Genomic DNA, 27,029 nt, shown 5'->3' on the forward strand with positions numbered 1-27,029 from the left:
GTTAGGTTCAGTGATCTTCTATCACCATCAGGGTTTGTTCTATCAGCAGAACGCTAGCCATTGTGGCAGACATATGGTGGCCCTGATAAGGGCCGTTTGTTCACTTCGTCCAGGTCTGCTGTTTCTTCTCCCGTGCACCATGAAGCTACTGAAGAATTCCTTAGCATGTCCACAGTCCATAGTTCCCTACGGGAGCACGCTGTTGGCATAAGACAATCCGTGGGGTGGGGCATCATCACGCAGCTGGTGCCTGTGAGATGCCCTGGACAGCCTTCAGGCATGAATGCAAAAGGCCAATGCAATAATCCCGTGGGAGTGGCGCACTTGATCACAGTATGCCACCAGAGGCCTTCTGCTGGGTCAGCTCTGTTTGAAGACCTTGAACTGAAAGTAAAACATAATTGTGAGTAGTGTGAAATTACTGAGAATTATAAGTAAACAGTGTCAGTTACAAATCTGTCAGCTCAGCACGAGAACAATTGTGTGCCTGCTTTAGTTGGCCTAGTGAGGACTAGCATAAGCAGGGGTAGCAGGGGTATGCAAATTCTCCAATAGAATCCCAATACTTCTCTCTCTATCCCATACCCAATTCATGTATGGCATCTGACAGTCCTGGCCTTTCTGGTCAGCTACAGGGGTTCCACCTGGAAACAACAGGGTGAAATGTATTTAGGTAACAAAAAGCTTCAAGTTTGCAGCTTTTAACATGCTGGATAGCATTTTACTCTCCGTAATCATCATTTGCAAGCCTTAAATTTTGGCAGTGTCATTTATAAAATCCTCTACAATTTTTGAAAAGAAAACCATCTGATCACTCACTGTGGCATTTCTATGCTATCAAAGGCCATATGAGGACAGGAAAACGTTTGGTTGTTCAAACCAGGTCGGAGCTTAAAACCTGAGCGGTATCACTCGACACCACTGCTTGACTGCGGATTTCTTAGCCTTAAATTCTGACTGTATCACATGTTACATCACTCACTGAGGCTTTTATAAGCTATCGAAAGCTGTACGAGAACAGGAAAACGTCGTACGGTTGTTGCAACTTGATCGGAGCTTAAAACCTGAGGGGTATCATTCGTAACTGCTGCTTGACTGCAGGGGTTTGAGCCCTAAATTCTAACTGTATCACACGTTAAATCACTAACTGAGGCTTTTATAAGCTATCGAAAGCTGCACGAGAACAGGAAAACGTCGTACGGTTGTTGCAACTTGATCGGAGCTTAAAACCTGAGGGGTATCATTCGTAACTGCTGCTTGACTGCAGGGTTTTGAGCGCTAAATTCGAAGTGTATTACACGTTAAATCACTCACTGAGGCTTTTATAAGCTATCGAAAGCTGTACGAGAACAGGAAAACGTCGTACGGTTGTTGCAACTTGATCGGAGCTTAAAACCTGAGGGGTATCATTCGTAACTGCTGCTTGACTGCAGGGTTTTGAGCGCTAAATTCGAAGTGTATTACACGTTAAATCACTCACTGAGGCTTTTATAAGCTATCGAAAGCTGTACGAGAACAGGAAAACGTCGTACGGTTGTTGCAACTTGATCGGAGCTTAAAACCTGAGGGGTATCATTCGTAATTGCTGCTTCACTGCAGGGGTTTGAGCCCTAAATTCTAACTGTATCACACGTTAAATCACTAACTGAGGCTTTTATAAGCTATCGAAAGCTGTACGAGAACAGGAAAACGTCGTACGGTTGTTGCAACTTGATCGGAGCTTAAAACCTGAGGGGTATCATTCGTAACTGCTGCTTGACTGCAGGGTTTTGAGCGCTAAATTCGAAGTGTATTACACGTTAAATCACTCACTGAGGCTTTTATAAGCTATCGAAAGCTGTACGAGAACAGGAAAACGTCGTACGGTTGTTGCAACTTGATCGGAGCTTAAAACCTGAGGGGTATCATTCGTAATTGCTGCTTCACTGCAGGGGTTTGAGCCCTAAATTCTAACTGTATCACACGTTAAATCACTCACTGAGGCTTTTATAAGCTATCGAAAGCTGCACGAGAACAGGAAAACGTCGTTCGGTTATTGCAACTTGATCGGAGCTTAAAACCTGAGGGGTATCATTCGTAACTGCTGCTTGACTGCAGGGTTTTGAGCGCTAAATTCGAACTGTAACACACGTTAAATCACTCACTGAGGCTATTTATAAGCTATCGAAGACTATATGAGAACAGATATACGTTTTTTGATTGTCCAATTTTGATCGGAGTATCATTCGGCACTGTTGACGGTAAATCTTCTGATATTGAACCTATTTAACTGATTTCACCACAGCTGAAACAGGGCGCGAATGTTTCACTAAAAATTCGGGAGTAGAAACATCAAGGAACTAAAATTACTTACCTCCATGTGGTAATAAGCATGAAACAAGAAGCACAACACACACACGTCCACCTTCGACAGCGCGAAACCGACGACTGAGAACAATTGATGTCTTCATGCGCTGACCAGGGCACTACATTCATAGCCACCGCCGCCGAGGCGTACGAACACAACGAATGATACCCCTCAGGATCTAGCGCCTCCCCTGCGCCAGCTGCGCTTTGCAGCTTTTAGCGAGTTGAGATTTGTGTATGGTTTCGTTTCTATTGATATGTCTGCCCGGTTGAGTGCTTCGTAAGAAATAACTCTCTAGTAAAGGTATGACTCCTTGCTTGTATGCGCGTAAGCTTACAAAGGATCTCTATTTTTAAAGGTGCCCTCAAATGCGCCCTTCTGTGTAACTTAAGTTCCCCTGTTGTCTGGTAATGGTTTATTGCTTGGGGTTGACCTTCATTATACCCCAGCAAAGTGTGCACCTTGGAATAGGGGTACATCACGAGCTGTCGACAATGCATGCGAGTTCATGTCTCGTTATCAAGAAGCAAACCGCGCATCTGTGTTTTTTCATTTCCCTTCCTGTCGCGATCTTGTGGTATCAACATGTGTATCTCACTTAATATACTCGTAGCTAGGAGGAATACACTCTTTTGGGTATGACTATGTTCTTGCTGGGGCTGTAAATAAAACATTCGCGAGTCTCCCCTAGGAAGGTATGCACGTCTTTGAAGGTCGGCGTTGACATGCTCGAATTAGCAATGGTACAACAATATATAGTCATTGCTAGGGCTCCGGTCAAATTTAAAAGAAGCAAAAGCTTGATTGGGTTCATGACAGCGATGATAGCACCCAAAGCCGCCTGGATGTTCCAAAAATCTGGCGCACCTTACACCAAGAGATTGAGATAAGATTCAGGTGATCCATTTATTTTGATAGATATCAATCAAAGCCACCATTAGTCATTTCACAGCACAAACTTGCACACAAAACTTGCAGAAATCAAAACTCATGAATTATTATTTTTTAAAGTGGCTATGCTGCATTGCCATTTTTTCATTTTCCCATTTTCAAAAAATAAATAAATAAACGTGAAGATTTTTATGAAGCACCTGTCCTGGCACCTTGCACATAATTTTTTTATGTTTGCTTTGCTGTCACATCTCTCAGAAACACGATGACTAATGATGCTTCTGTACTTTGTCTCTCTGTCAGGATGCTAACTGCACAGTTGGTTGGTTGCTTTTGTGGTATTGTATTTGTGACATTCCTGCCTAATGGTGCTAAGAGATGGCGTTCTTTTATCTCTGTGGACGGCGGATTGATGACCTGTTATAAACATCCAGATGTTGGTGATAGCATAGCCAGAAATCAGAAGGGGGAGGTATTAAGTAGTCTAATAAGCAGAAATGTGCCTGGCATTAAGTAAAATTATGCAAAACCATGCTAAATGCATTTTATGGCACAGCAGTTATGAATGAACATATCTCGATGGATTTCAAGACTAAATGTTGATCGTCTGACAAGGTTGTGAAGCCCATTCAGACCATACAATCTTTAAAAAGTGGGTACATGTGCAGAAATTGTATATGCACGTAAAAGCATTTACGCTGTTACAAATCCTATTGCATTAGGAGCCTTTTGCGCTGCTTTTTACAAGTTGAGAATCCTCAATCTCGAGACCATCCCTGAAGAAGCTATGTTTGCCTAACCATACGGAAGCAATAACAAAGATTCAAATCCTTTATGTCATAATAACACAAAAGCAGCTCATTACATGTTATAAAAATGCAGTGAACATGTCTTAATGTGGTTTTTTCTTCATTAAAGAACAGAAAGCCTTCTGTTAAGCTGTGGGCATGCAGGTGTTGACCTTTTCCAGATTCAGAGCCTAAAATGTTTGCCGCCATAATGTAATGACTACTAATAATTGAAGTAACTGTCATGCTGTTTGTTGCTTCATTTGTTTGTGATGAAAATGAAACCTTATTTGTGAAAAAAACTGGTTCTGCAACTGTGGAGTGCATTGTCAATAACCCTGCCTGTAGCAGGATGGAAGACAGCAGACACAGAAAAAAATTTGTCTAGTAAAAATTGTAATTATATCTTTATTTATTTATAACTTTAGTGTATCACTTTACTGTTTGCCTTGTTGCTCGCTATGGTTCATTTTAGCTACATTCCAGTCACTGGCTTTCTTTACCAAACTTATGGCAGGCATTAAAGGAAAATTACCAGGTTGGTATAACACATAGTCTGAGTTCAGTAGAGGGATCAATTAAGCATCATTACTGCACAGAAGAAGCTGTGCTATATAGGAAGCACAGGGTCGTCTATGGGAGGGGGGCGATAGTGCTCACCTGAGCCCGCCTGAAGGGGCGCTGGAAGACATTTTTCAAACAGGAAGAAGCTGCTTTAGGATGAGAGATAGAAAATCGAGAATATGGGAAGGGGCGCACATTTTCTGCTTGTCCCCTCGGAGGCGAAAAGTAGACACTGGCCCTGAAGCAACATGCTGAGAAATCTCCCTAATATTAGGTACTGTGAAGCGGCATAAGAAAATATCACCATACGTTCAAAAATGCTGTGGGACGTTCAAAAAACTCTTTTTGGGGGGATCAAGTCTTATTTCATTGCAGTGTTGCCCATAAAGTGCAGATGCAGTACAAGTGTGGTCAGTACCATGTCTGTTTGCTGTACATGCAAGATGCCAGAACCAGACACAGTAGTGACAGTTCTGCACTTCAACGACTGCTATAATGTGGAAGAACAGCATGGAGAACCAGTGGGGGGAGCCACCCGCTTCTGCACAGCCCTTAAGAGATTTTCGAATGAAAATCCTCTCATCCTCTTCAGTGGAGACGTTCTGGCACCCTCCATAAGTAAGAACTCCTTTTTGTGTTTTTTTTCCCATAAGAAAAGGTTGAATTTCCAATGCGGAATCAAACACAAAACCAGTTTCATCTGGTGCAAATGGAATGTCGTTTATAAAATACCCTTAAGTTGTAAGAAATATTATATAGAGCAAACGCAGAAATGCATTAACATCAGGCTGCAGGAGCATTCGAGGCCGAGCTCCCAATATTCAACTTTAAGAGACCACATAAAAGATTGCAAAGTTTGCAAAAAACAGCCCCCAGATTATCGCGGAACACAAATTCTGTTTCACGGGCAGGGAAGAGGGAAACTTCTTTATCAGGAGGCTAGGTTTATCCGGGAAGAAGGGGATAGTTGTGTCAGTAAGGCATCTATTGATTACACAGAGAAAATCGAAGAAGTTATCAGCACTCGAAACAACAGACAGGGGGGCAGAGGTTGAAGAACATGTTTTGGCGTAACGCGCTTTCATTGGTTGTTCCCTTGTGGGTGAGAGGGGTGTCTGCTTTGGCTTGCTCAGAAAAATTAAAAAAATCACTTGGTTGCAGTTCGGTGCCGGTCCTTGTAATTTTTATTCTCTGTCCTTGTGGGTTTTTAATTATTTTTAATTGAATTTCCATACTGTACCATACGTCATGTCTTTCGTGGTTAGTGCAGTGGTGTCCCATTTGTGAATAATGCCATTCTGAAAAATAGCCCTGCATGTGTTGCTGCCCAATTGAGTAACTTAGTGCTCAGGGTTGCAATGTGCTATGTCAAACCACAATGACTTCTAGAAAAATGTGTGTTGAAGCCCATGCAAAGAGTTATGCTGAAACTGTATTTTTCTTGCCAATCCTTTATGCAGCAGTATCCATTTTCCTATTCTTGCTAGAGTAGTCCCCTTTTGTGACTTACTGATGCAACATAAATGCACGAGCATTTCATTTTCTTTTTTTAATCCCTTTATTTGTATTGATTTTCTTTTTTTCAGTGAGCACATTTACAAAAGGAGAACAAATGGTGCCTGTCCTTAACTGCTGTGGTGTTGACTGTGCTGTATATGGAAATCATGATTTTGGTGAGTAATGGCCTTTCACATGCCTTTCAGACAGGAATAGCTCAAAATGCTATTTTTTATTGCTTTTCAGATTTTGGTGTTGATAACTTGATGGATTTTGCAAAACAAACAAAGTTTCCTTGGCTTATCAGCAATGTTGTTGACAACGAAACTGGGAAGCTGCTAGCAAATGGTGAAGAGTATCAAATCATGGAACGATCGGGAAAAAAGGTTAGGGCTCTCAGATTGCTTATCAACTTTAATGCTGTAGCATTAACTGCCCCTGTAAGGATACAGTGAGCACACTAGGCATAGTTTGCAGCAGTTAATTCTATGGTGATCAAACTACACTTAAAATAAGATAAAAGGTGGAAAGGACACACTTTAGGCAGGTTCACCTAGTTTGTTTTCAAAGAGCCATAGCTGGATCGAATGTCACCTTGTCATGAATGCAATGTCTAAATACATTGTCGTGATCATAAATATGGTCAAAAGCTGGCATTGCTGTTCTGCTATTATACTTCTAGATTGATTTCTAGTTTCAGAAATCTTGTTCCCATTTGGGAGAACCAGTCAAAATCTTCACATTACATTAGGAAATCCCTTCGACATCGAAGGTTCCGATATTTTTGTATAAGAAACGTTGATGCGTATGTGATGCGCATCCATGGAAATTTTTATTCCTTTGCACATGTGCATAGTAGAGACTTTGTATAGTTGTGCTGCTTATTATTGGAGTGTAGCCCAATACATGTGTGACTCTCTGTGTCACTTTGGTGCTGAATCACACGTAATGTAACACGTAATTCTTTTCTACTGAATTACATATTAACAAATGCATTATTTTGGTTGGCCATTTGGCTTCCTTGAGGGTGAGAATTACATCAATACGACATGGTAGAAAGCGCACAAAAACACGGACTAGAAGAAGACAACAATACCAGCGCTGGTATTGTTGTCTTCTTCTAGTCCGTGTTTTTGTGCGCTTTCTACCATGTCGTATGCTTACCAACTAGCCCAACGTTGTTTGTTAATTACATTAATAATAGATTATCTATAACATTGTTTAGTGGTAATTTGCTTCTGTCATAATGGCTTGCTTCAATGTAAGAGAAGGTGACAAAAGTTAGAGGGTATTATGTTATGTAAGGCTCTGACCTGGAAGGCATCAGATGAAAGCTTAACTATTCCAGATACCACTCTTGTTGAGCTTTGTTGTGAGCGTGTTCTGTCACCATGTCAAATGAGTGAGTTTTGACTTTTCTATTGTAACAGATAGGTGGCTGGAACATGTTCTTTATGGCAATTTGTAGGTTAGCTCTATTGATGACAATAAAAAAAAAGATTAATATCTGGCCAGTGGCAGGCCATAGCTGGTGTTCGAGATATAACCATAGTAACGTTTAGGGGTCCCAGGGAGTAGACATAATGTGGTATTATAAAATATGAAAAAGCTGGTGAATTTTTAAAAGAATTCTCAGCCCAGATGCACATATGTGACCACACTGCTCTGTCAGCTCTAGCTGACATATAACAAGATGTTACAAGATGGACCTGTTTAGTTTTTGTTAAGTGCCGACGTGCTGTACCCCCCCCCCCCCCCCCCCCCCCCTACTGCAAGGGGCATGAACAGGCACAGACTCTTCAACGTACAATCTTTCCCTAGGGTTCGCTTAGGGCCCTGAAACCCTTGAAGACCCTTGAACCTGAACATCCATATTTCAAGGCTTTGGTAACCCTTGAATCCTGGGAGTATTTCCTCTCGATAACTGTTGTTTTCTAACAATGCCACGGCTTCAAGTATTCGTTCTGTCCGCTTCCTAAACCATTCATTCTGTATAAACATGCTCATCGATGAGACTAAATATAGACTTGCTCCTCATCCTCTGGCCACACTGAGAGCTCGATGTGCATGTAATACTGCGTAGAGTCGCTGTATAAGCTTCGCTTGACGAACCTTATCACTGTATCAACCAAGCTGATGTAGTGACGTAGTGTTGTACCGCCCGATAACATTTCTTCTGGCAACGTTGTCTGGCTACTCTTCGTGGGGAAACTCGCATTGCGCTTGTCTGCATGTATAGCCACCTATATATCTGCGTGTTAACCATGCACTTTATGTTCAGCTCTGGTTAAGGCGTCCCACTCGTTGGTTGTAGCCAAGGTCATGCTGAAGACTGGGAGGTGGTGGGTTCGAATCCTGTCACCGGCTGTGCTGTCTGAGGATTTCCCTGGGTTTTCCGAAGACTTTCCAGACGAATGTCGGCACAGTTCCCCCTGAAGTCAGCCCAGGACGCATACTAACCCCCCTGTCCCCCCACTCCTTCCTGCTGTCCTCTCTCCATCTGTCCACATCTATACGTCGCTTAATGCCACAGTTGCTTTGCTGCACTAACAAGGAATTTTCAAAAATTTTCAATTCTGCTAGACCTCATTCATAGCTAGTGACATTGTTGTGAAGTGCACATATTAAGTTAGATTGAATTTGCCCACATAGTGTGCCTTCCAAGCATAATGGCAAACCGACGAAGGCTGTCGTCACTGGATATTGCATGCAATATACGGAGTTGTAACAATTACTTTGATTTGACGTATTCTACTTACTTCTCAAATGTTACTTGTAGCAGTAGTGTGAACAGAACCAGTTCTAAGCCTAGAGATATTACCCTCAAAGGGGTTGCGACACGACACCCCAGGTTATCCCACATATATGTAAAAGACTGTTCCTTCCACTGATGTGAGCCTGCATTCCAAGTTTTATAGCGAACAGGGTAATAGAAGAGCAGAAAAATTAGAACTGCAAACACCAAAGCTCACCCGGCTCTGACGTGACAGCACGTGTCGCCGTCAGTGAGGCAGCGGAAGGGAGTCGCATGCTTCCGGCTACCAATGGTAGCTCTGAGCTTTGTGACGTCTGACCTTACTCGGGCGTGTATTTGATGGTTTGTATCTCGCTAAGTACGACATGTAGAAGAATAATTCATTTTTCCTCAGTACACTGGAGTGTGGTACAACGTGTGCATGATGTAATGAACCACATCTATCAATGTGTCACAACTCCTTTAAAAGTCAATGTTGGCCCTTGAAAACCCTTGAAAATTTCTCCAATTATCTGTACGGACCCTGTTACATCTTTTGAGCCATGGTATAGAATCTGCACCAGTTCTAGATCCTAGAACCTATATAGTTTGTGAAGAAACAGCATATAAAAAATATCACCCATACTATAGATGATATTCGCTAAATACTGTTTCATCACAAACTTTTTTATTGAGTCGCATTCTGCATCAGCGACATCTCGTAGTACAGGACACATTTCCACTTCCTTGCAGGCCACCTTAAACAGGCGCCCTTGTCAATTTGCAGGTTCTTTAGTGTGCTTTTCTGGATGTAAAATAAGCTTATGCTGCGTCTCAACATTGAATGCAATTTTGCTTCTTTTACTCCAGATAGGCCTCATAGGCTTAGTTGAAGAAGAATGGCTTGCGACTTTAGCAACAATTGATCCCAGTGAGGTGGACTACAAGGACTTTGTAACTGAAGGACGCAGGCTAGCGCACCTCCTTAAATATAAGGTAAGACATTGATACACAAACATTCCTGACTTCTTGCATTTGCTGTGACAAAAGTTTCAGGTCTGCCTGAATATTCTTCAAGGATTCCATTGTTTCCATTTTTTTGTAAGTTACATGCTGTGTTCAGAATTGAGGATGACTTCGTACATGTAGAGATGAGCTGTGGAATGCACTGTACACCACTCTAGATGTCGTAGTGGGTGAGCCCTCAGTCTTGCCTGTCGTTCTCTAAAGCACATGGGCAGCATCCTTAAAGGGAGACTTCGCAACCATTTGAGAATAATTTCTTGCACATCATGCTTGGTGCATAATAGCCCTCAAATACACAGCATAAACTTTGTTTTCTCCTTGTGCGATCTATATTATACTCAAATATCAAATAAGATTGAGAACTGGACGTATGCAGTTTTCTCTCCTAATGCAATGGTGGAAGCGGGGGCATGACACGAGTCAAAAAGGCCTTGACAGGAGAGGTTGACAGCACTTATTTGTGCAAGTTCTATAAAGCAGACCTTGATGCAGGGCACCTTCAACCTCACGGAGTCATGCTCATAGACGTTGCAACAGCAGCATATCAGGACGTGAAGCAGTTTCTGCTGGGAAAGGAAGGCAAACCACTAAGATCGCTACTTCCAGAAGTTGTTAAACTTCTTCGAATTGTGCTCACAATACCTGTGACCTCTCCTGCACATCAGAAAGGTCTTTCTCATGCCTCCCATGAGTTAAAACTTACTTACGCTGTACAGTGGGGCAGGCCAGGCTAAACCATATCGCCTTACTTCATTGCACCAAATAGCTTGCTGGCGAAGTAGACCTAAATGTTGTAAAAAAAACTAGTTTATGAAACGAACAACTCTTATAGAAAACACGTTTGAAATTGTAGGTTAGAATGACATTTCTACATACCTTCTGAAGAGTGTATTGTGATGGTGTGCTGGTTCTATATCGTGTGTATCAACCAAGCAGAAATAATAGTTTAACTTGGCTCAAGGATTTCGTTTCGGTCCCACTGTTTGTCACTCACCATGGTGCAGTTACACGTCCACCTTGAATGTATTACAGCTGACTAGGAATAAGATTGCCGAGTGTTTTCTCAGTCCTGTACGATCCCCTAACGGTGAGGAAAATTGCAGCACGCTGGGTTCCCCACAACTTGACGCCTTATACATACATAATTGACTCGGATGCATTGGTGCCGTCAAATGATTGCCAGATTCAACAATGGCAACTAATTTCCACAAACTGCTGTCTTTAAGCCAGGCACCAATCCACTGATTGACAACGAAGTGGAGTCCAGTAATTTCCAATTTGCACAACAGCCTTTTATGCAGAACCTTATCAAAGGCTTTACTTCGTCTAAAAACAATACGTCGACCTTGCCGGACTTACTCCTATCTAAAACAGTAGAAAATTCACGCACTACACTCACCAGTTGTGTAATTGTTTACATGTTCTCATGATCATTTGACTATTCTACATTGTGATCATGTAAAAACTTTTGTATGTAGCTTGCCACTACATGCCCCAGCAGCTTACAACAAGTGCATGTAATAGACACTGGACGGTTGTTGGAAACTGCTAAAGGATCGCCTTTCTTATGTATCTGCACTATATGTGCTTTGTGTCAGTCTGAAGGTATTTCTCGTGAATGTAAGGATGGTGAGAATATGTGTGTCAGAAATGCTCAGAACAGTGCCTCAAAAAAGCATTCGGGATCCCGTCCAGTCCTGTAGACGAACTTGTGCTAAGGTTGAGCAACATGCCGGAAACACCCTCACGAGACACTAGAAGCATTCTACATAGTTGCAGTCGTTTTGAAAAGTCTGTTGCGATATGAACATCGCCTGAGGCCACAGGTTGAGAAGCCCAGCAATGGATATAACTCTCTGAGTATTCCATCATTGCTGAGCAGGATTCATGCAGAGTGTCACCTCCTCTACAAGCCTCAAGCCCAGTTATAAGCTGTGGCTATTCTGGGTTATCTTTTTTATATTTTATTTTATTTTTAATACTATATCCTCTGAATAAGATATTTATTTGGCTAATTTCCTTACTAATTGTCAGAAGATGATCCAGAGTTTCTGGTGTGGAGCCTTTCATAAGGCTCCTTGCATGAGGATGATTATGCAAACTCTTAATGCACTGGTGTTTCTTTCTCTATATGTTTCGTTGGGTACGTTATGTAGCTCTCTCCACAAAAGCTGAACCTGCTTTCTGTACATACATAAATAAAATACATAACCAACTTTCTACCTTAGTGCTAATCACTATCTAATTTCTCATCCCTGTAGATATAGCTATCTGTACTTACGTTTGCATATGTTATTCTTTCTACAGAATGGTGTTGACTATGTCATTGCCTTAACTCACATGCGGACACCGAACGACTGCCGTCTCGCTGCGAACGTTGATGAAATAGATTTGATCTTGGGAGGGCATGACCATGTTTATGAGATTAAAAAGGTAAAGGCTTTCATGCTGTATTATGCTATATGATGGAAAACATATTTATGGCATGATGGTGAAACTTGCAACTAACATGGAGGACAGAAAGGGGAGAAAGCCACTAGTGCTGTGGTTGTCTTTGTTTGTTTGTCCCTGTGTTAGTTGCACTTTTCACTATTGTGATGTGCTACCATCTAGCCCATATTTGGCATGTTTTGGCATATTTGTGTGTTTCAATTGCAGATTAACGGTAAATATATTGTGAAAAGTGGCACAGATTTTCGTCAACTCTCACATATAACACTGACATTTAGTAGTGGTGAAGTATCTGTGAGCATCAAGGAAGTGAGTGTAACATCGCAGTATGAAGAGGACAAGGAATTGAAAGAGCTGCTTTCCAAATACAAAGGTGTGGATTGTGACCTATGCCTTGTGATGATTAATTCTGAGTGCAGTACCTAAAATTGTTGAAGTTGAGTGTACAAAGAACTTGGGGTCACAAAGTCTAGACCATACAGTGGCAAATTTAAATATTTAGAGGTACACATTCCAATGTGCATTTACAACACTTTGGTAAAAATGCTGTTCCCACAGGGTGATACAAATTCCGTTTTGGCAGCACACTGGACGTGGGATTTCTGTGGGATTCCCAAAGGTAAAAATGTGTCCTTGAAAATTTTGTGATGTGTCTTAACACTTTGTGGCCCCGAGCTTCTAGCATTTTACTCTGCAACATTTTTGCTGCCTTAGCGAGGTCGAGAAAGAATTCTGTATCTTTAAGATTGTCTTAGGACCATATGCAGGTAACAATTTTGCTGTTAGCATCCTACCTGCACTCAGGATTTTCCAAATCTGTCCCAGGATCCACATGTTTCGATACGAAGATCGTATTGCAACAGCAGTCCTCACATTTATACTTGCTGTCACCAAACATGCATTCTCATATTTTAATCCCAAGACACCATATTAGTCAATATGCTACAGTGCACTGGTCAGTACATAGCCACTGGCAATGTGTTCGCTCGAAGAGCTAAAGAGTTGTTGGGAGAACCTTCAGACTCGGGTATTTGCATTTATTTTCGTGTCCCTCTAGAGCAGTTAATCAAACCACAGGTCTGATAGGGCACCTGCCTGTTGCCCCTATACACTTCTGTTGTATTGTGCTTAGAGGTCTGCAAATATTGAACTTTTTGAATACAAATCGAATATGAATATCTGCAAAATTTTCCTTCGAATATCGAATATCCAATCATAGGATAACGGCTTCAAAAAATAACAATTAAGCCCAGAAAACCAGCATCATCACAGTTGCATTCTGCTGATCGTTAGAAAAATGCCCCCAAGATACGTAGGAATATGTATTAATGTATAGGCTTAGCATAAGGCATACATGCCTATATGCACATGTACAGTCAAATCATTTTTACAATGAAACAATGTGCTGTTCTCATGAGGCAAGCTGAAAACCGTAAAAATCTTGCACTCCAAAAACCTTTCATGGACAGTGAACACCTGCGTCGGCATTGTAAGTGCTAGTGAAACAGACAGAATGGAAGTTTAGAGCAATGGCATGTTCAGAGTGTGGGATGGTTTACTGATGAGCACATCTCAGAAGGAAAACGAAGGTAGCAAGTGCTGTCTTCTTGCACTGACAATGTCTTTCGCATTCGTCGTATAGGCAAGAAACTGCACGGTTTCGCTGTGTCCTCACGCGTTACGTCACGCGAGACCATCGCTCCTGACAGTAATGCATAGTTTGGAATAGCCCCATTCATCAGCGCAGTGAAACAGCGATCCTCCACGATGTTGTATGGCTGTGCTTATCACGTGTGATTGTTTCCGTGATGTTTGTGTTCAGCACGTCTTTCATTTCACAGCGAAAATCTGGGCGTGCACCTCAAAACTTTGTCGCCGACACGCGCGAGTCGCGAGCAAAATTGCTCCATGCGGGTCAGGCTTAAGGCCATACGCGTCTTGCTATCATCTGTAACAACAGTTGGTGCAGTTTCAAATGACTTTGTAGCATTATGATCATCCTAGTTGGCACTATAACATGCTGCCGCACAGCGTTGGAGTTGGAGAAACTATGCCGAAATATCGTCACGTCCCACTCCTCTATTATCGCCGTCATCACACACGACCATTATTCTATTACGCTGGCTACCAGAAATCGAAACCGAAAAAAAAAAGTGTTTGAAACACAGGTTTTGGCGGTGCATGCAGTGGCACGGTGAAGTGCGGTATTCAGCTGTGTTCAGCTCAACGACACCAAAGTTTCGATATGTAACCGGAATTTTACCGAACTGTAGTCCTCACACAAATGTTCAGTGCTCGTTGGCAATCCACTAAAGCTGCGACTGTGCTGACGATGCATGAAGAGTACCACGGTTTTGCGTTTGGCTGGGGCCGCTGGGGCAGACTTTAATGGCGGCTGCACACCACTTCGTACTAGTTTAAGTTTCGGTTATGGAACGTGCAGCGACGCATTCACAGATGAACGTATCTCGAAAGCTCCATGCGTCGCATTGCAGCTGTTCTACTATTCATGTTCGCCGCTGTTACTACAACGTACAGATTCCAGCACGCCGTCCGCAACCCGCAACAGCTTTGTAGTAAGCTGCTATGATATTCGAAAAAATTTGAATATTTGAACTTTTATGAATGTGTATTCGAAAACTTCGAATACTGTATAAGTGTTTTCTTAATTCTTTTTTTTTTTTTTTTTGCGTAGAAAATATCTTCGCATTTTGATAGGCCACTGGTGCGAAAAGCATTCTCTGGGCACTTAAATTCATGATCCCATCAATCAGATCTTTCAAATTCGCGATCCTGTGAACGGCATGCAGTCTCTTATGGTCCAAAGTGGTAAGAAGACTCTCCTAGGTCGAACGCTACTCTCTCCGCAAGGACACTCCCAAATAGCCTTGACCTCTAAATAGCCTCGGATGGTTACCCTTCTGGTCCCCATTGTGAGGCCATAGGTTCTGCTCTGCTTCATATACTGTGCTGGTGCACGAGCGTCGTCCAAAGCTCGATGGAGAGTCCAGGCCCGTCTCCAACAAAGCTGGACTTGCCAGCTAGTATCCTGAAGCTGCTGCATGTTTCGTGGCTCATGGAAGTGTACGCTTCGCTCAAGCAGTGCCCAGCTCTGATGCGATCTGGATTTGAAAAAGTCGGAATTTACCCCTATAGTATGCAGGTCTGCACAATAATTTGTCAGTGTGATTTAACGTGCCCCCCACCCATACAAACTACATGTCAAATATCCTGTAATAAATAGGTACTTATCCACTGCCGTTGTTTTTACTTGTTCTCACTTGCAAATTTTCTTTTCCGTTCTGAGCGGCATATCGGCTATCATGTTTGCGAGAACTTAAATTCGCGATTTTGGGGCACACACGAAAAACACAAAAAACAATTTCACGCAAAAAAAAAAAAAAAAGCACTTATACAGTATCAAATTTTCAAATATACGAATATGAATCAAATACTGCAAATATTTTATTCGTATTCGAAATTTCGAATATTCACACACCTCTAAGTGCTCTTTCATGCCATTAGCTCTTGTGCTGAGATGGCTACATCCATTTCACTTACTTCCCTGCGTGTTACTATGCTCTTTGCTTGTACATGAGAGGAGGTAAACAGAACAGTGCTGCTTTCCAGGTAAGGATGTAACATTTCACTTGAACTGCTTGGGTATCTTGCTTTGTCAACCTAATCCTTTTCGTTGAGACCAGATGGGAAAGCACATGGCTCAGCTCAGTCTTGTTTACCTCCATGTTCAAAGTTAAACAAATGTGATCATGACCCATACAGTATGTGGCACCCCTTCCAGTGGCACAGGGCCATTGGAGCCAGCGTGGTGACTCTATGCGTCTGCCTTATATGCATCAGTATTGTACCCTAATTGTTGTCACTATGTTAAAAGAGTGTTAAAAAGATGTTAAAATAGTTATTTATTTGCTGTACATATGTTAAGGGCCTGCTTAGCGGGTGCAATGTAATGGAGGGTGAGCACAAGGTATTCATAATTGACGCAAAAATGTTACAGTATCACAACATGTACATAAGTAGAATAATAAAGCCAAGGTATTACATCAAATTCATCGGGAACAGCAAAAAACAACAGATTATAACACAACATGCTCTACTAAAGATACTAACAGTACTTGGGGGAAAAAAATCCAGAGAACCAGGATAATGGCAATCTGGATTTGGTGGCTCACGATCAGTAAGGCTTGCTATGGGACTCAAAATAAGTCAGAAATAAAATCTTTAAACTTGACATGATGGGTGATAATAGCAACTTCTCGAGGAACCTCGTTCTAGTGTTTTGAAATGCGAGGAATAAAAGTCTGATGAAAGTACTGTGTGTAAGTACAGTATGTTTATTTTTTGCAGTATCGGGCCAGAGGTTCCTCATGAAGCATATTTTTCTAGTGGTTGAATGCGTAAACTCGTTCAAAGAGTATTTTTACCGATTTTTACTTCGATTTTTACCAGTGGTGAGAAACAAATGCGACGACATGTGTCAAGATCCTGGCACATGTTAAATACACAAACTGACTGCAAAGCTCATGATCGTAGTTGTCTCATAATGTAAGTCCACTATAATTAGGGAGTGACTTTTTCGGGTTAAATGCCTTTCTCAGATTCGGGGGGTAAAAATCGGGCGCTATTTTTAAATCTGTAATTCGGGGAGAAATCGGGCGATAATTGTGCCTTCGGGTGTTTTTGTTTCTCCTCTTGTCTATTAAGTCCTTTCCTAATCTCTCTACTTTTTTCTTCTTTTTTTTCGCGGGATCGTGATCTTCCAGCGGTAATCCCCGAAGGCATAGACAGTGTTGACGCACATGGGTGTATTGCTGGGAAAGTAAGTGACCCATTCTTACATGTGTTACACGTGGCGACCTTTGTTCGTCTTCTGTGGAAACCTCACTTGAAGATTTCGTAGTGACTGGAATTCGGGGAGAAATCGGGTTTAACCCGAATTGGTCAGAGGTCAGTTCGGGGGGTAATAACCGGGCGGAATCGGGTTTAACCCGAAAAAGTCACTCCCTAACTATAATTATGTCACCATCATCAGCCCAGGTAGCAAACATGTTGCAGGACAGAATGCTGTTGACTGCACAGTGATATGTCGCTGTAGAAAAATGTAACAAATTCATTAAGCTGGAGTAAGAAATAAATACAGATGAGCCATTTCAGCCGAAACCAGCCAGAGGTGTAGCTTGACCGTCTTAGATTTTGCTGAAAAAAATTTTATGCATTCCCTTTGTGGTGCATATATGTAGGATATGAACTTTTCGCTCAAGATTTTGTTTTCTTCAACACTGGGAGCTCCACGAACTGGGCCCAAACACGAAAAAGTGTTGTTCGGTCCGTGTCCTTCTGCTACATGCAGACAACATTTGTGGTTTCTTTGTCTGGTATCAAGCAGAATGCTCCACCTAGCTTACCCAAGGACATATGGAATTAGAATAAATTTTGTGTCATGCTGAGAGCTCACGAATAGAGTGTTTTGGACCAAGTTTATGATTAATTTTTAGTAGGTTAGCATCCTGGCAGGAGCCCCAGATTATCTATGAAACCCGGCTGAGGACGGTGGCAACTTGGTGGGAGGGTACAAGTTGCTCAGACACCCCGTCTTCAGCGAGGGACATTAAATGTGGTGTGCCATGTGTTGAGATTTCGATGCACGTTGAGGAACCCTCAGGTGTGCAAAACTCACCCACAGACCCGACCACTGTGACGTTGCTCATGATCACCGTTGTTTTGCGATGTAAAACCCCGAATTATTTATTTAGATTATCTATGCTCTCAGTCAACTGTATAGAGATTAGCTTCGCATAAATATATGAAGCTCACCTCTCCCCATTGTTTAACAACAAAAAATCGAAAATATTGACCATAAGTAAAAAAATGTCACTTTTGAGGCAGACTTTTCGCATACCTGAGGTCGTCTAGGAAGTGAAAAATATCATGATTTGAAGGACAGACCCTCTCCTATAACATATTCAAAGTCCACAGGGGTATTTTGTCTTGAAAGAGAAAAAAAAAAATTTTTCGGCCAACGCATTCACATCCTGCTCTGTCAGGCACCTTTGACTGAATTTTGCAATGTTATTTTCTGTAGATCTTCCTGCGCTGGTTAACCGTCAATATTGGCTCAGTGCACACCAGAAAATGACAATGTTCTGAAAACAATTTCTTGTAGTCTCGTGCCACCCTTGTCCTGAAGACAGTAAAAAATTATGGCCGTATGCACACTACCTTCCTTTCAATGGAGGGGGATGTTACGGCTACATGGGTCTTACTAGAAAAAATAGGCTAAAAATAATGGTCGTTTCTGATGACCTGCATGGGACGTGCCTCACTGTGCCTCGTCTTCAGTACTTGTTCTTCCAACCGTATGTCCTCGGTAGAGTGCAACAATGCATACACACTCTTCAAGTTGTCAGACTATGTTCATGTCAGAATATGTCCACTGAATGGTTGCTGTAAGCTAGCCCTAGCTGTCGAGCTTTAAATGGTACCGTCCATGCCGTCACATGACCCCTTACCGTGAGAGTAGGCGAAAAAGTGCCACGGATCATCTATGCTGAAGTCATGGTTGTGGAGGCAGCGATTAGCAAAAAAAAAATTTTTTTTGCTTTGTTTTGCGACCCAGCATCATCTGAGAAATCTGAAATGATGACGAAGCTGTTATGTTACTACACTTTCATGCAGAGAGTCAAACGAACCCAAACCTGAACCGAAAACCGTTATGGCCGTTATTTTTAGCTGAACGGGAACCAAAAGTATTGGTGCCATCTTGGAGCTGAACCATTGAAAAAAATTGGGTAACCAGTTCAAATAACGGTTCGCACCTACCTGAGTTACCGAATGTGGGAGAAATTTAAATTATGCAATGTAGAGTGTGGCTGATGTATGCCAATGACCTTCATATGCCATACTTTTTGAAGAAAGGAGCTGTAGCATCACAAAGGAGTGTCACAAAGGACGATGCACTAAATGAATTGCCACAACCATTAGCTTCATTCTGGACTAAATGCATGGGGCTAAATTAATGTCACAGAGTGGGGGGCTGCATTTCACGCATTGCCCTTACTGTCCTTTTGTACATTATCCGTGTGCATAAATGAAATACTTTGAATTAAACTGTGATATATCGAGTAAGATAAAATCTTGTGGCATGCATAAGACACAATTTGCCAAGAACCACCACTATTTCTTACTCTGTGGGCAAAAAAAAATTGCATAATTATATACATCAAATTCACAAAGAGCACATATTTGCTAGACATATGAGCGATATTTACATAGATTGTTGCATTCAGAGGACCATTTGCAAAGTTTATAGTCAGTCACAACTTAAGTCCTACAATTGGGACCACCCACTCATCCATGGAAGGCTACAGCGATTGGCTACCAGCCATTGCACGATGCCCCTGCTTCGCGATGTGGTGCCGGCTCTCTCTCTCCCCCCAGTCCCCACTTGGCCGCGCCGCACTACATTCGCACGCGCGGAGCGATTCTTGTGTGGGGGCGGGGTCTTATGTTGTCACTGACTATAGTAACTATATTTGATGTCCTATGGGATAAATTTCAGGGCCAGGAGACTAAAATGGGGAGTAATTGGCTATCTAGGAAAATAGAAGCTGTAATTACTCCCCAGTTTACTCCTTTTTTTTTTCTCTTAGTTCTCTCTTTCTCACTCTCTTAATTCACAGGTGATGGTGGTGCTGATTTTGAGCGGATGGTGGTGGTCTTTGCCATGGGTTCATTCATGAGCAGAGCATCGGCATTCAGTACACTCAGGACCAATCACTGCGCAGATTGTTATACGGGTGCTAGCGCAAATTGAAAGGGTCAAAGTCATGCTTGTGAATCGCTGCGAAAGCAGGGCGTACACTTTTCACTTGTATGCAAAGTGTCAAATAATGGTACGACCCCTGTTCTCAACTTCTCGGATGAAATCAGGTAACTCTGATCGTGGTAGGAGGAGAACATCCGATTTAATAGTGCACACTTCTAGTCCTCTGTGTTACACAATCCCAAAAATTCGTCATGAGCGAAGTCATCGACCTCAAAAAGTGTGGTGCCTCACGTGGTACCAGCAGTTACATTGTCCTTGGAAAAGCTTTCGACACAACACTGTGTCAATTTAGAGCTTGATAAACTGCTTTTGCACTCTCAACAAATGTGCATGTTCAGCGGCATTCTACCCGTGACGTTCTGCTTCATTGACGCAATACTGATCGACGATTTTGCAAAAGCCCGTATACAACGATAACTCTGATATAACAATCAGATTTCGTGTTCCTGTCACTATCATCATAAACGGGCTCAACTGTAGTTGCTTTCCTGAACTGAACCGGAACTGAACCCATATGGTCGAACCCGAACCTAAGCGATAACATTTTTCGTTCGACTCTCTGCTTTCATGACAGCTTTGTCGTCATTTCAGATTGTTTTACTTGTGATAGTGTTACGGTACATGCCATTCAGTGCTTATTTGTTGACCAACTTAAAACACAGTTCCGTCACGTCCAAAAAATGCACTATTTCCCTGACGATGCTGCGTCGCAATACAAAAACGGAAGAAATTCTGCTAATCTTTGCCTCCACAAGCATGACTTTGGCCTAGATGCATTGTGGCACTTTTTCACCTCATTTCACAGTATAGGGCCATGTGACGTGGCTCTCCACTGAGGACATACGTTTGGAAGAACAAGTACTGAAGACGAGGCACAGTGTGGCACATCCCATACAGGGCACCAGGAGGTACCATTATTTTGAACAGGTCTATTCTTCTACTAAGACACATGTAGCTGAAACATCCACCTGCATTGAAAGAAGGTAGTGTGTGTACTGCCATAACCTTTTACTGCCTTCAGGACAAGGGCGGCACAAGACTACAATAAATTGTTTTGAGAATATTGTCGCATTTTTATGTGCTTTGAGCCAATATTGATGGTTAACTAGTGCAGAGAGATCCACAGAAAATAGTGGAAGGAAAACAGCAGTGCAAAATTAATTCAAACTTGCCTGACAGAGCAGGATGTGAATGTGTGTGCCGACGAAAAAAACTTCTTTCGCATTCAAGAAAAAATACACCTGTAGATTTTTAATACGTTTTAGGAGAGGGCCTGTTCTACAAACAGCACAATTTTTTGTTATTTCCTATTGTCTTGTTAAACAATGGGTAGAGGTGAGCTTCATATTTTTACGAGAAATTAATATCCATACCGCTGATTAAGAGCATATATATTCTCGACCTCCTGAAAGAATGCTAACCTGCTAAAAATTAAACTTTTTTGCAAAACGTGCTCTGTTCGTGAGCTCTCAACGTGACACAAAATTTATTCTCGTTCCATATGCCTTTCGGTAAGCTAGCCTTCCCCTCTGACACCAGGCAAAGAAATTGCACAAATGCTGTCTGCACGTCGTGGAAGGATGCGAGGCCTGAACAACACCTTTTTCTGTTCTTGGCCGAGTTCGTGGAGCCCCCAATCTTCAAGAAAACAAAATCTTACATACATGCCCCTGAGGGAATGCATACAGTCTTCCTTTCTTTTTTTTTTTTTTTTCTTCCAGCAAAATCTAAGAGGGTCGAGCTTCACCTCTGGCTGGTTTCAGCTGGAATGGCTCAGGTCAGATCCTTGCACCAGATCTAACATCTCATTTTTTGTGTATGCTGTCACATGGACACAGATGTTGTGCAAGGGAAGATGGAAGAAGTGATTGCACATTTCTCAGTAGACTTAGATGGCAGGTTCTGCAGTATTCGAACTTCAGAAACAAATTTAGGTGAGTAGAAAATTTGATTGAGGTTTGGTGTACAACGTTACTAGAGACACCACGAGGAAGAGTGGTAGAAACCAGCTGATGAAAAATTCTTCATACTCGGGTGGGGCAGATTTAGGGCCAACCGCCTCCCCCACAGGCACCCGAGGTTCCTGTGTTCGGTTACTTTAACAAATGCTTTTTCTCTATGCCTTCACATCCCTGCTTGTCATGCACCTACATGGACGACATCTCTGAACAAAATTCACAGCATACCAAATACAAATGTGCATACTTTTAGTTCAGTGAGTGAAAGCTCATGTTTCAAAAGGTAAAATTGGAAAATCGTAGTGCAGACGTTTCAGTTTTTATGTCAGAAGTTAATAAATTTACACTCTTTGCACTGTGCTTTGCTATTTATATTTACATGCTGTAATTGCTACTGAAGAGAACTTGAGACATCATTTGCCGTGAAGCATGAGATAGCTATTGCAAAGGAGAGCTCTTAGCATTAGTGACAATAGTTGTTGACGCCTAGTGTCCCCTCATCAAGGAGAGAGCATCTTCACATTTTAATTGCAAGGAACTTTGCTTTCTAAATTAAACTGAAGTTTTCCAAATGAACCGTGGGTTCTTTGCTGGAATCACGGACATTGCAGATTTATTGCAATCCATCAATGCCCCTACCATGGGTGACAATTGTTCATGGTATGACTTTTCAAGGTCATTGCTGATGTACCGCACACTGGATACCACCTTGATCATGTGCTTATGTCCAGCTTGTTGCAACAAATTCTCACTATAATGTGTATTGACACTTAGGGTGCAGACATAGTCCGACACAACTGTGCTGTGCGTCCGCGGGCTGCACAGTTCCGCTGCGCCGGGAGAAATCACGCCTCTATAGTCTCAAAGCTAACACGTCCGGCGGCATTCAACACGCTAGGGCGTCGCCTGCTCAGAATGGAACATGTTCTATTTTTCGCTGTCCACGCTCGAGCAGTCAGACAGCGCAGTCACGTTCGCACAGCCAAGTGCAACTTTGCACAGTCACCACGACCGCCAGCCATTGCTGACGTGCGTCTGACTATAAACGCATGTTTCCCGCGTTGTGTGGCACGTCCATCTTCGGCTGTCGCTGACTGGAACGCCAAAAACGTTGGATAATATCTGCGCCTTTAGTCCTCTTTGTTATTGAATATGTTAGTTTGTATAGAAACTAACTGAAAACTACATTGTTTTTACCATGGTTGTGCAGGGAACTTCATCTGTGATGTAATGCTGTCAGCAACGCACTCTGATTTGGCTATCTTGAATTCGGGTACATTGCGGTCAGACAGAATTCACCCTAGAGGACCATTCAAGATGAGAGATCTGGTTACTGTTCTACCAATGATGGATTCTCTTATAGTACTCAGTGCTACAGGTATTTCTTGCTGCTTTAATGTGAGTTTGGTGTAGCTACGTAGTTGCTGCTACGAGGTTAACAGATGTAAAAAACTTTGAAACCCAGTTGCCTAGAGGCAGAGCATCCTTTTGCATGTAGGAACAGCATTTGCTATGCTGCTAACATTATCATAAATAGTCTTGTTACTCTTTGTTGATGCTGTCAAATGTTCCAGTATACTGAGGAGATTCCACTGCAGGATGCTTTGCCTCTGATCAATTGGGTGAACAGGGACCTGACATTTAAAAATTCTTGGCTTTGTGCCTGTTGCTTTCTTGCAATCCTTGTTTCTGTCATGTTTTGCAGGAGAGCAGATTTTAAAAGCCTTAGAAAACGGAGTGTCTCAGTACCCCAAGCTGGAAGGGAGGTTCCCTCAGGTCTCTGGAATTTCTTTTGCCTTTGATCCTAAGAAGCCATCAGGAGAAAGAATAGATCCAAGATTTGTAAAAATTGGAGATGAGCCTTTGGATCCAGACCAGGTAGAATATGAAACTTGATCCACTCTAGATTTCTGTCGTTGACTTTTGTATGTAATTCTGTCATTAGGAAGTTTTAGTACTAGATTGGAAATACTCTACAAAAATAATATGGTAAAGGAAGCTGGATGATTCCATCTCAACTCAGGTAAGGTGGTCCGGACACCATCAGTGATTTTTATTGAAAAATTATGTCCTGACTATGTCCGTAGCCTGACTCAGATTGAGAATGGAACACCAAGTATTGTTTTCTCTGGTTTCCGTAGTTCCCGAGAAAAAAAATCCGAAAGAGTATGGCAAGTCTGACATGCTTTCAGGCATCGCAAATTTGGCATTGAATATCTTTCCAAAGAACTCATTCACGGCTTTGAATTTTTTTTCCTTGCACTGTCAGCTATGTTGGCTTCGAGTTCTTGGGTTCAGTTCCGGCGGGGATTTTGTTATTTTGCAGCTAGAAACACGCAAAGTTGGTGGCGACGACGAAAATCGCTCATATTCTTGCGGCTATTGTGGCACTTGTAAACATGTGAGTGAAACGAGAAAGGTATCGCCATGTAGCAGAGACTGAGCTCTATAATTTGGTGCCAAATTTAGGAGTCTAGGCCAGGTTGCTGTCACGCATGGAGGCGTCTACAACACGTGACATTTGAAAAAATGCGCTTTTTGAGCGCTCATATTGAAAAAACCCCACCTCGAAAATTCTTCAAAGTTCGTAGGCATATGCTTCCACATATGGTATTTGAGTGCACAGAAAATCGAAGGTTTTTTCCTTGCACAATAAAAGTTAGACAGTGCCAAAGTTTCAGTGTCCGACTGTGGTGCGTATTAGAAGTTAACTGGTCGATATTCACATTTTTCTTGAGACAGTGCACCGTGGTACTTGTAGTCTACCCAAGGAGACGTCCTTCAGTTAGCATGGAAGCATAAAAAACGACTTCTGTGTCCGTCGGCGAGTACTTTGCCGTGTCAGGAGCCGCCGCTGCTGCTAATGAACAGCGAGGAGAGTAACAAGATTAGCGCCACCCGCACTGGAGCTGTATCGGGCTTCGTCGGACCTGTCATATTCTTTCAGATTTTTTTTCTCAGGAACTACGGAAACTAGAGAAAAAACACCTGCTGTTCCATTCACAATCTGAGTCAGGCTACAACATATAGTTTTCAATAAAAATCACTGATGTTGTCCGGACCACCTTGCCTGAGTTGAGATGGAATCACCCAGCTGTCAAATGAAAGATGAGCGACGCGATGTCAACCATTTCAAAGGAATAAGGCAATTGGCTTATCACATTTTCAGAACCGTTGTTTTGAACACCTTCTGATGGACTAAAGCTCGCTTTTTTAAGTCTTGGATAGTATTGTGTATACAGGTTGTCCCAGAAAACGTGTCATTGAATTATAATAAAAAAACTACGCCACCTAGAATCATGCGGTCAATGGCATTTGTTCTTACTAGGTTTTTGCCACCTCCTGATGTGAATGTCATGTATCGTAAGTTTAATTATGTAAATATTTGCGAACTGAACTCAGAAACTTGCCAAGTAAAGGTCACTTTTTTATCCCACCAATATGAAAAGCGTGCAAAATTCAGCTCAAATTCATGATAATTGAAGTGATATTCACGAGCTATCCCACCGGAAAAAATAGCCGAATATCATGCTTTTCGGAGCACCGGACCATAACGCGCGATGACTTTTTGAGCGCGAGCGCTCTCAATCCGACGAAAGGAGGTTCAAAAGCCAGCCCACAGAGTGATAGTAGAAAAAGTAACAGTTTCTAAAATTGGGAGAGGGAAAGCATTATCCCAGCGAAAGTCTGACGTGATAAGCCATGCCTGTGTTATCTCTTTCTGTGATGCCGGGGTGGGCTGGGTTTCCAACCTCCTTTCGTCGGACTGACAAAGATTGCGCTGAAAAATTCATCGTGCGCTATTCTGTGGGAGCTCCGTAGAGCATGATGTTCCGCTATTTTTTCGGATGTGATAGCTCCTGAATACCCCTGTCAATTATCATTAATTTGAGTAAATTAGACACGCTCTTCACATTGGTGGGGTAAAAAAGTGACCTTTACTTGGCAAATTTCAGACTTAAGCACGCAAAAATTTACATAATTAAACTTACGTTACACGACATTCACATCAGGAGGTGGCAAAAACCCCGTAAGAACAAATGCCATTGACCACATTACTCTAGGTGGTATAGTTTTTTCATTATAATTTTTTTTTATTTATTTATTTATTTGCTAATACTGCCAGCAGCCTGTTGACCGCCAAGGCAGGGATTACACACAAACTCAAACACAATAAAATCACTCAACAGGAATTCCAATATAAGATTGAGTTGCCTTTAAAAAAGAAGATACATTATTTAATTCCGTCACACTGGTAGGCAAGCAATTCCAATCCCGCACTGTGCATGGAAAGAATGAAAAATTGAGAACGTTTTTCCTGGAACGAAGCTCCCGTATCAATTTACTGTGTTTTTGCCTTGTTGGCCGACTGGAATTGAATGTCAAATAGTCATCAAACTTTAACCCTGATCCGCCGTATATGATACTATGCAAAAATTTCAGTCGCCTGAGTTTCCTTCGAAGAGCCAGTGGGGGAAGTCGAGAAGTGTCGTACAACGCTGTCACTGATGATTCCCTTACATACGCGTTGTAAATAAACCTTAAGCCCTTTTTCTGTACATTCTCTATGCGGTTTATGTCAATAGTCGTGTGGGGATCCCACACGATATCCGCGTACTCTAACAATGGACGAACTAATGTTGTATAGGCAGTGAGCTTCGTTCGTGGAGTGCAATGTCTCATTGTCCTGCGTAAGTACCAGAGCTTACGAAGCGCTTTCGACACCATTGCTTCGATGTGAACAGACCAGTTCAAATTAGACGTGATAATGACTCCTAAATACTTGTATTCATGGACCTGTTTCAGTATTGCATTATTGATATTATACAAGAAATCGAGTGGTGTCTCCTTAGTAGTGATTCTCATTTGCACACATTTATCGATATTTAAAACCATTTGCCACTTCTTACACCAGGCAGATATCATT

The 27,029-nt window shown here is 42.1% G+C and overlaps 1 protein-coding gene across 4 annotated transcripts in view; it reads left to right on the forward strand.

Moving 5' to 3' along the window:
* The first annotated feature begins 2,538 nt into the window (after positions 1–2,538).
* Positions 2,539–27,029, forward strand: part of LOC135377916 (snake venom 5'-nucleotidase-like) — a 41,213-nt gene continuing 16,722 nt past the window's right edge. For 2 of the 4 annotated variants that reach the window (XM_064610676.1, XM_064610679.1), the window contains exons 1-10: positions 2,539–2,650; positions 4,966–5,208; positions 6,177–6,263; positions 6,334–6,473; positions 9,692–9,817; positions 12,155–12,280; positions 12,506–12,671; positions 21,983–22,078; positions 23,313–23,480; positions 23,808–23,980. In XM_064610676.1, coding sequence (XP_064466746.1) covers positions 5,010–5,208; positions 6,177–6,263; positions 6,334–6,473; positions 9,692–9,817; positions 12,155–12,280; positions 12,506–12,671; positions 21,983–22,078; positions 23,313–23,480; positions 23,808–23,980 — 1,281 coding nt within the window. In that variant the 5' untranslated portion in view covers positions 2,539–2,650; positions 4,966–5,009. Of the gene's footprint in view, positions 2,651–4,949; positions 5,209–6,176; positions 6,264–6,333; positions 6,474–9,691; positions 9,818–12,154; positions 12,281–12,505; positions 12,672–21,982; positions 22,079–23,312; positions 23,481–23,807; positions 23,981–27,029 lie in introns of all 4 variants that reach the window. The other 2 variants (XM_064610677.1, XM_064610678.1) reach the window with 2 other exon arrangements.

The sequence above is a fragment of the Ornithodoros turicata genome, chromosome 1, assembly GCF_037126465.1.
Source record: "Ornithodoros turicata isolate Travis chromosome 1, ASM3712646v1, whole genome shotgun sequence".
Lineage (NCBI taxonomy): Eukaryota > Metazoa > Arthropoda > Arachnida > Ixodida > Argasidae > Ornithodoros > Ornithodoros turicata.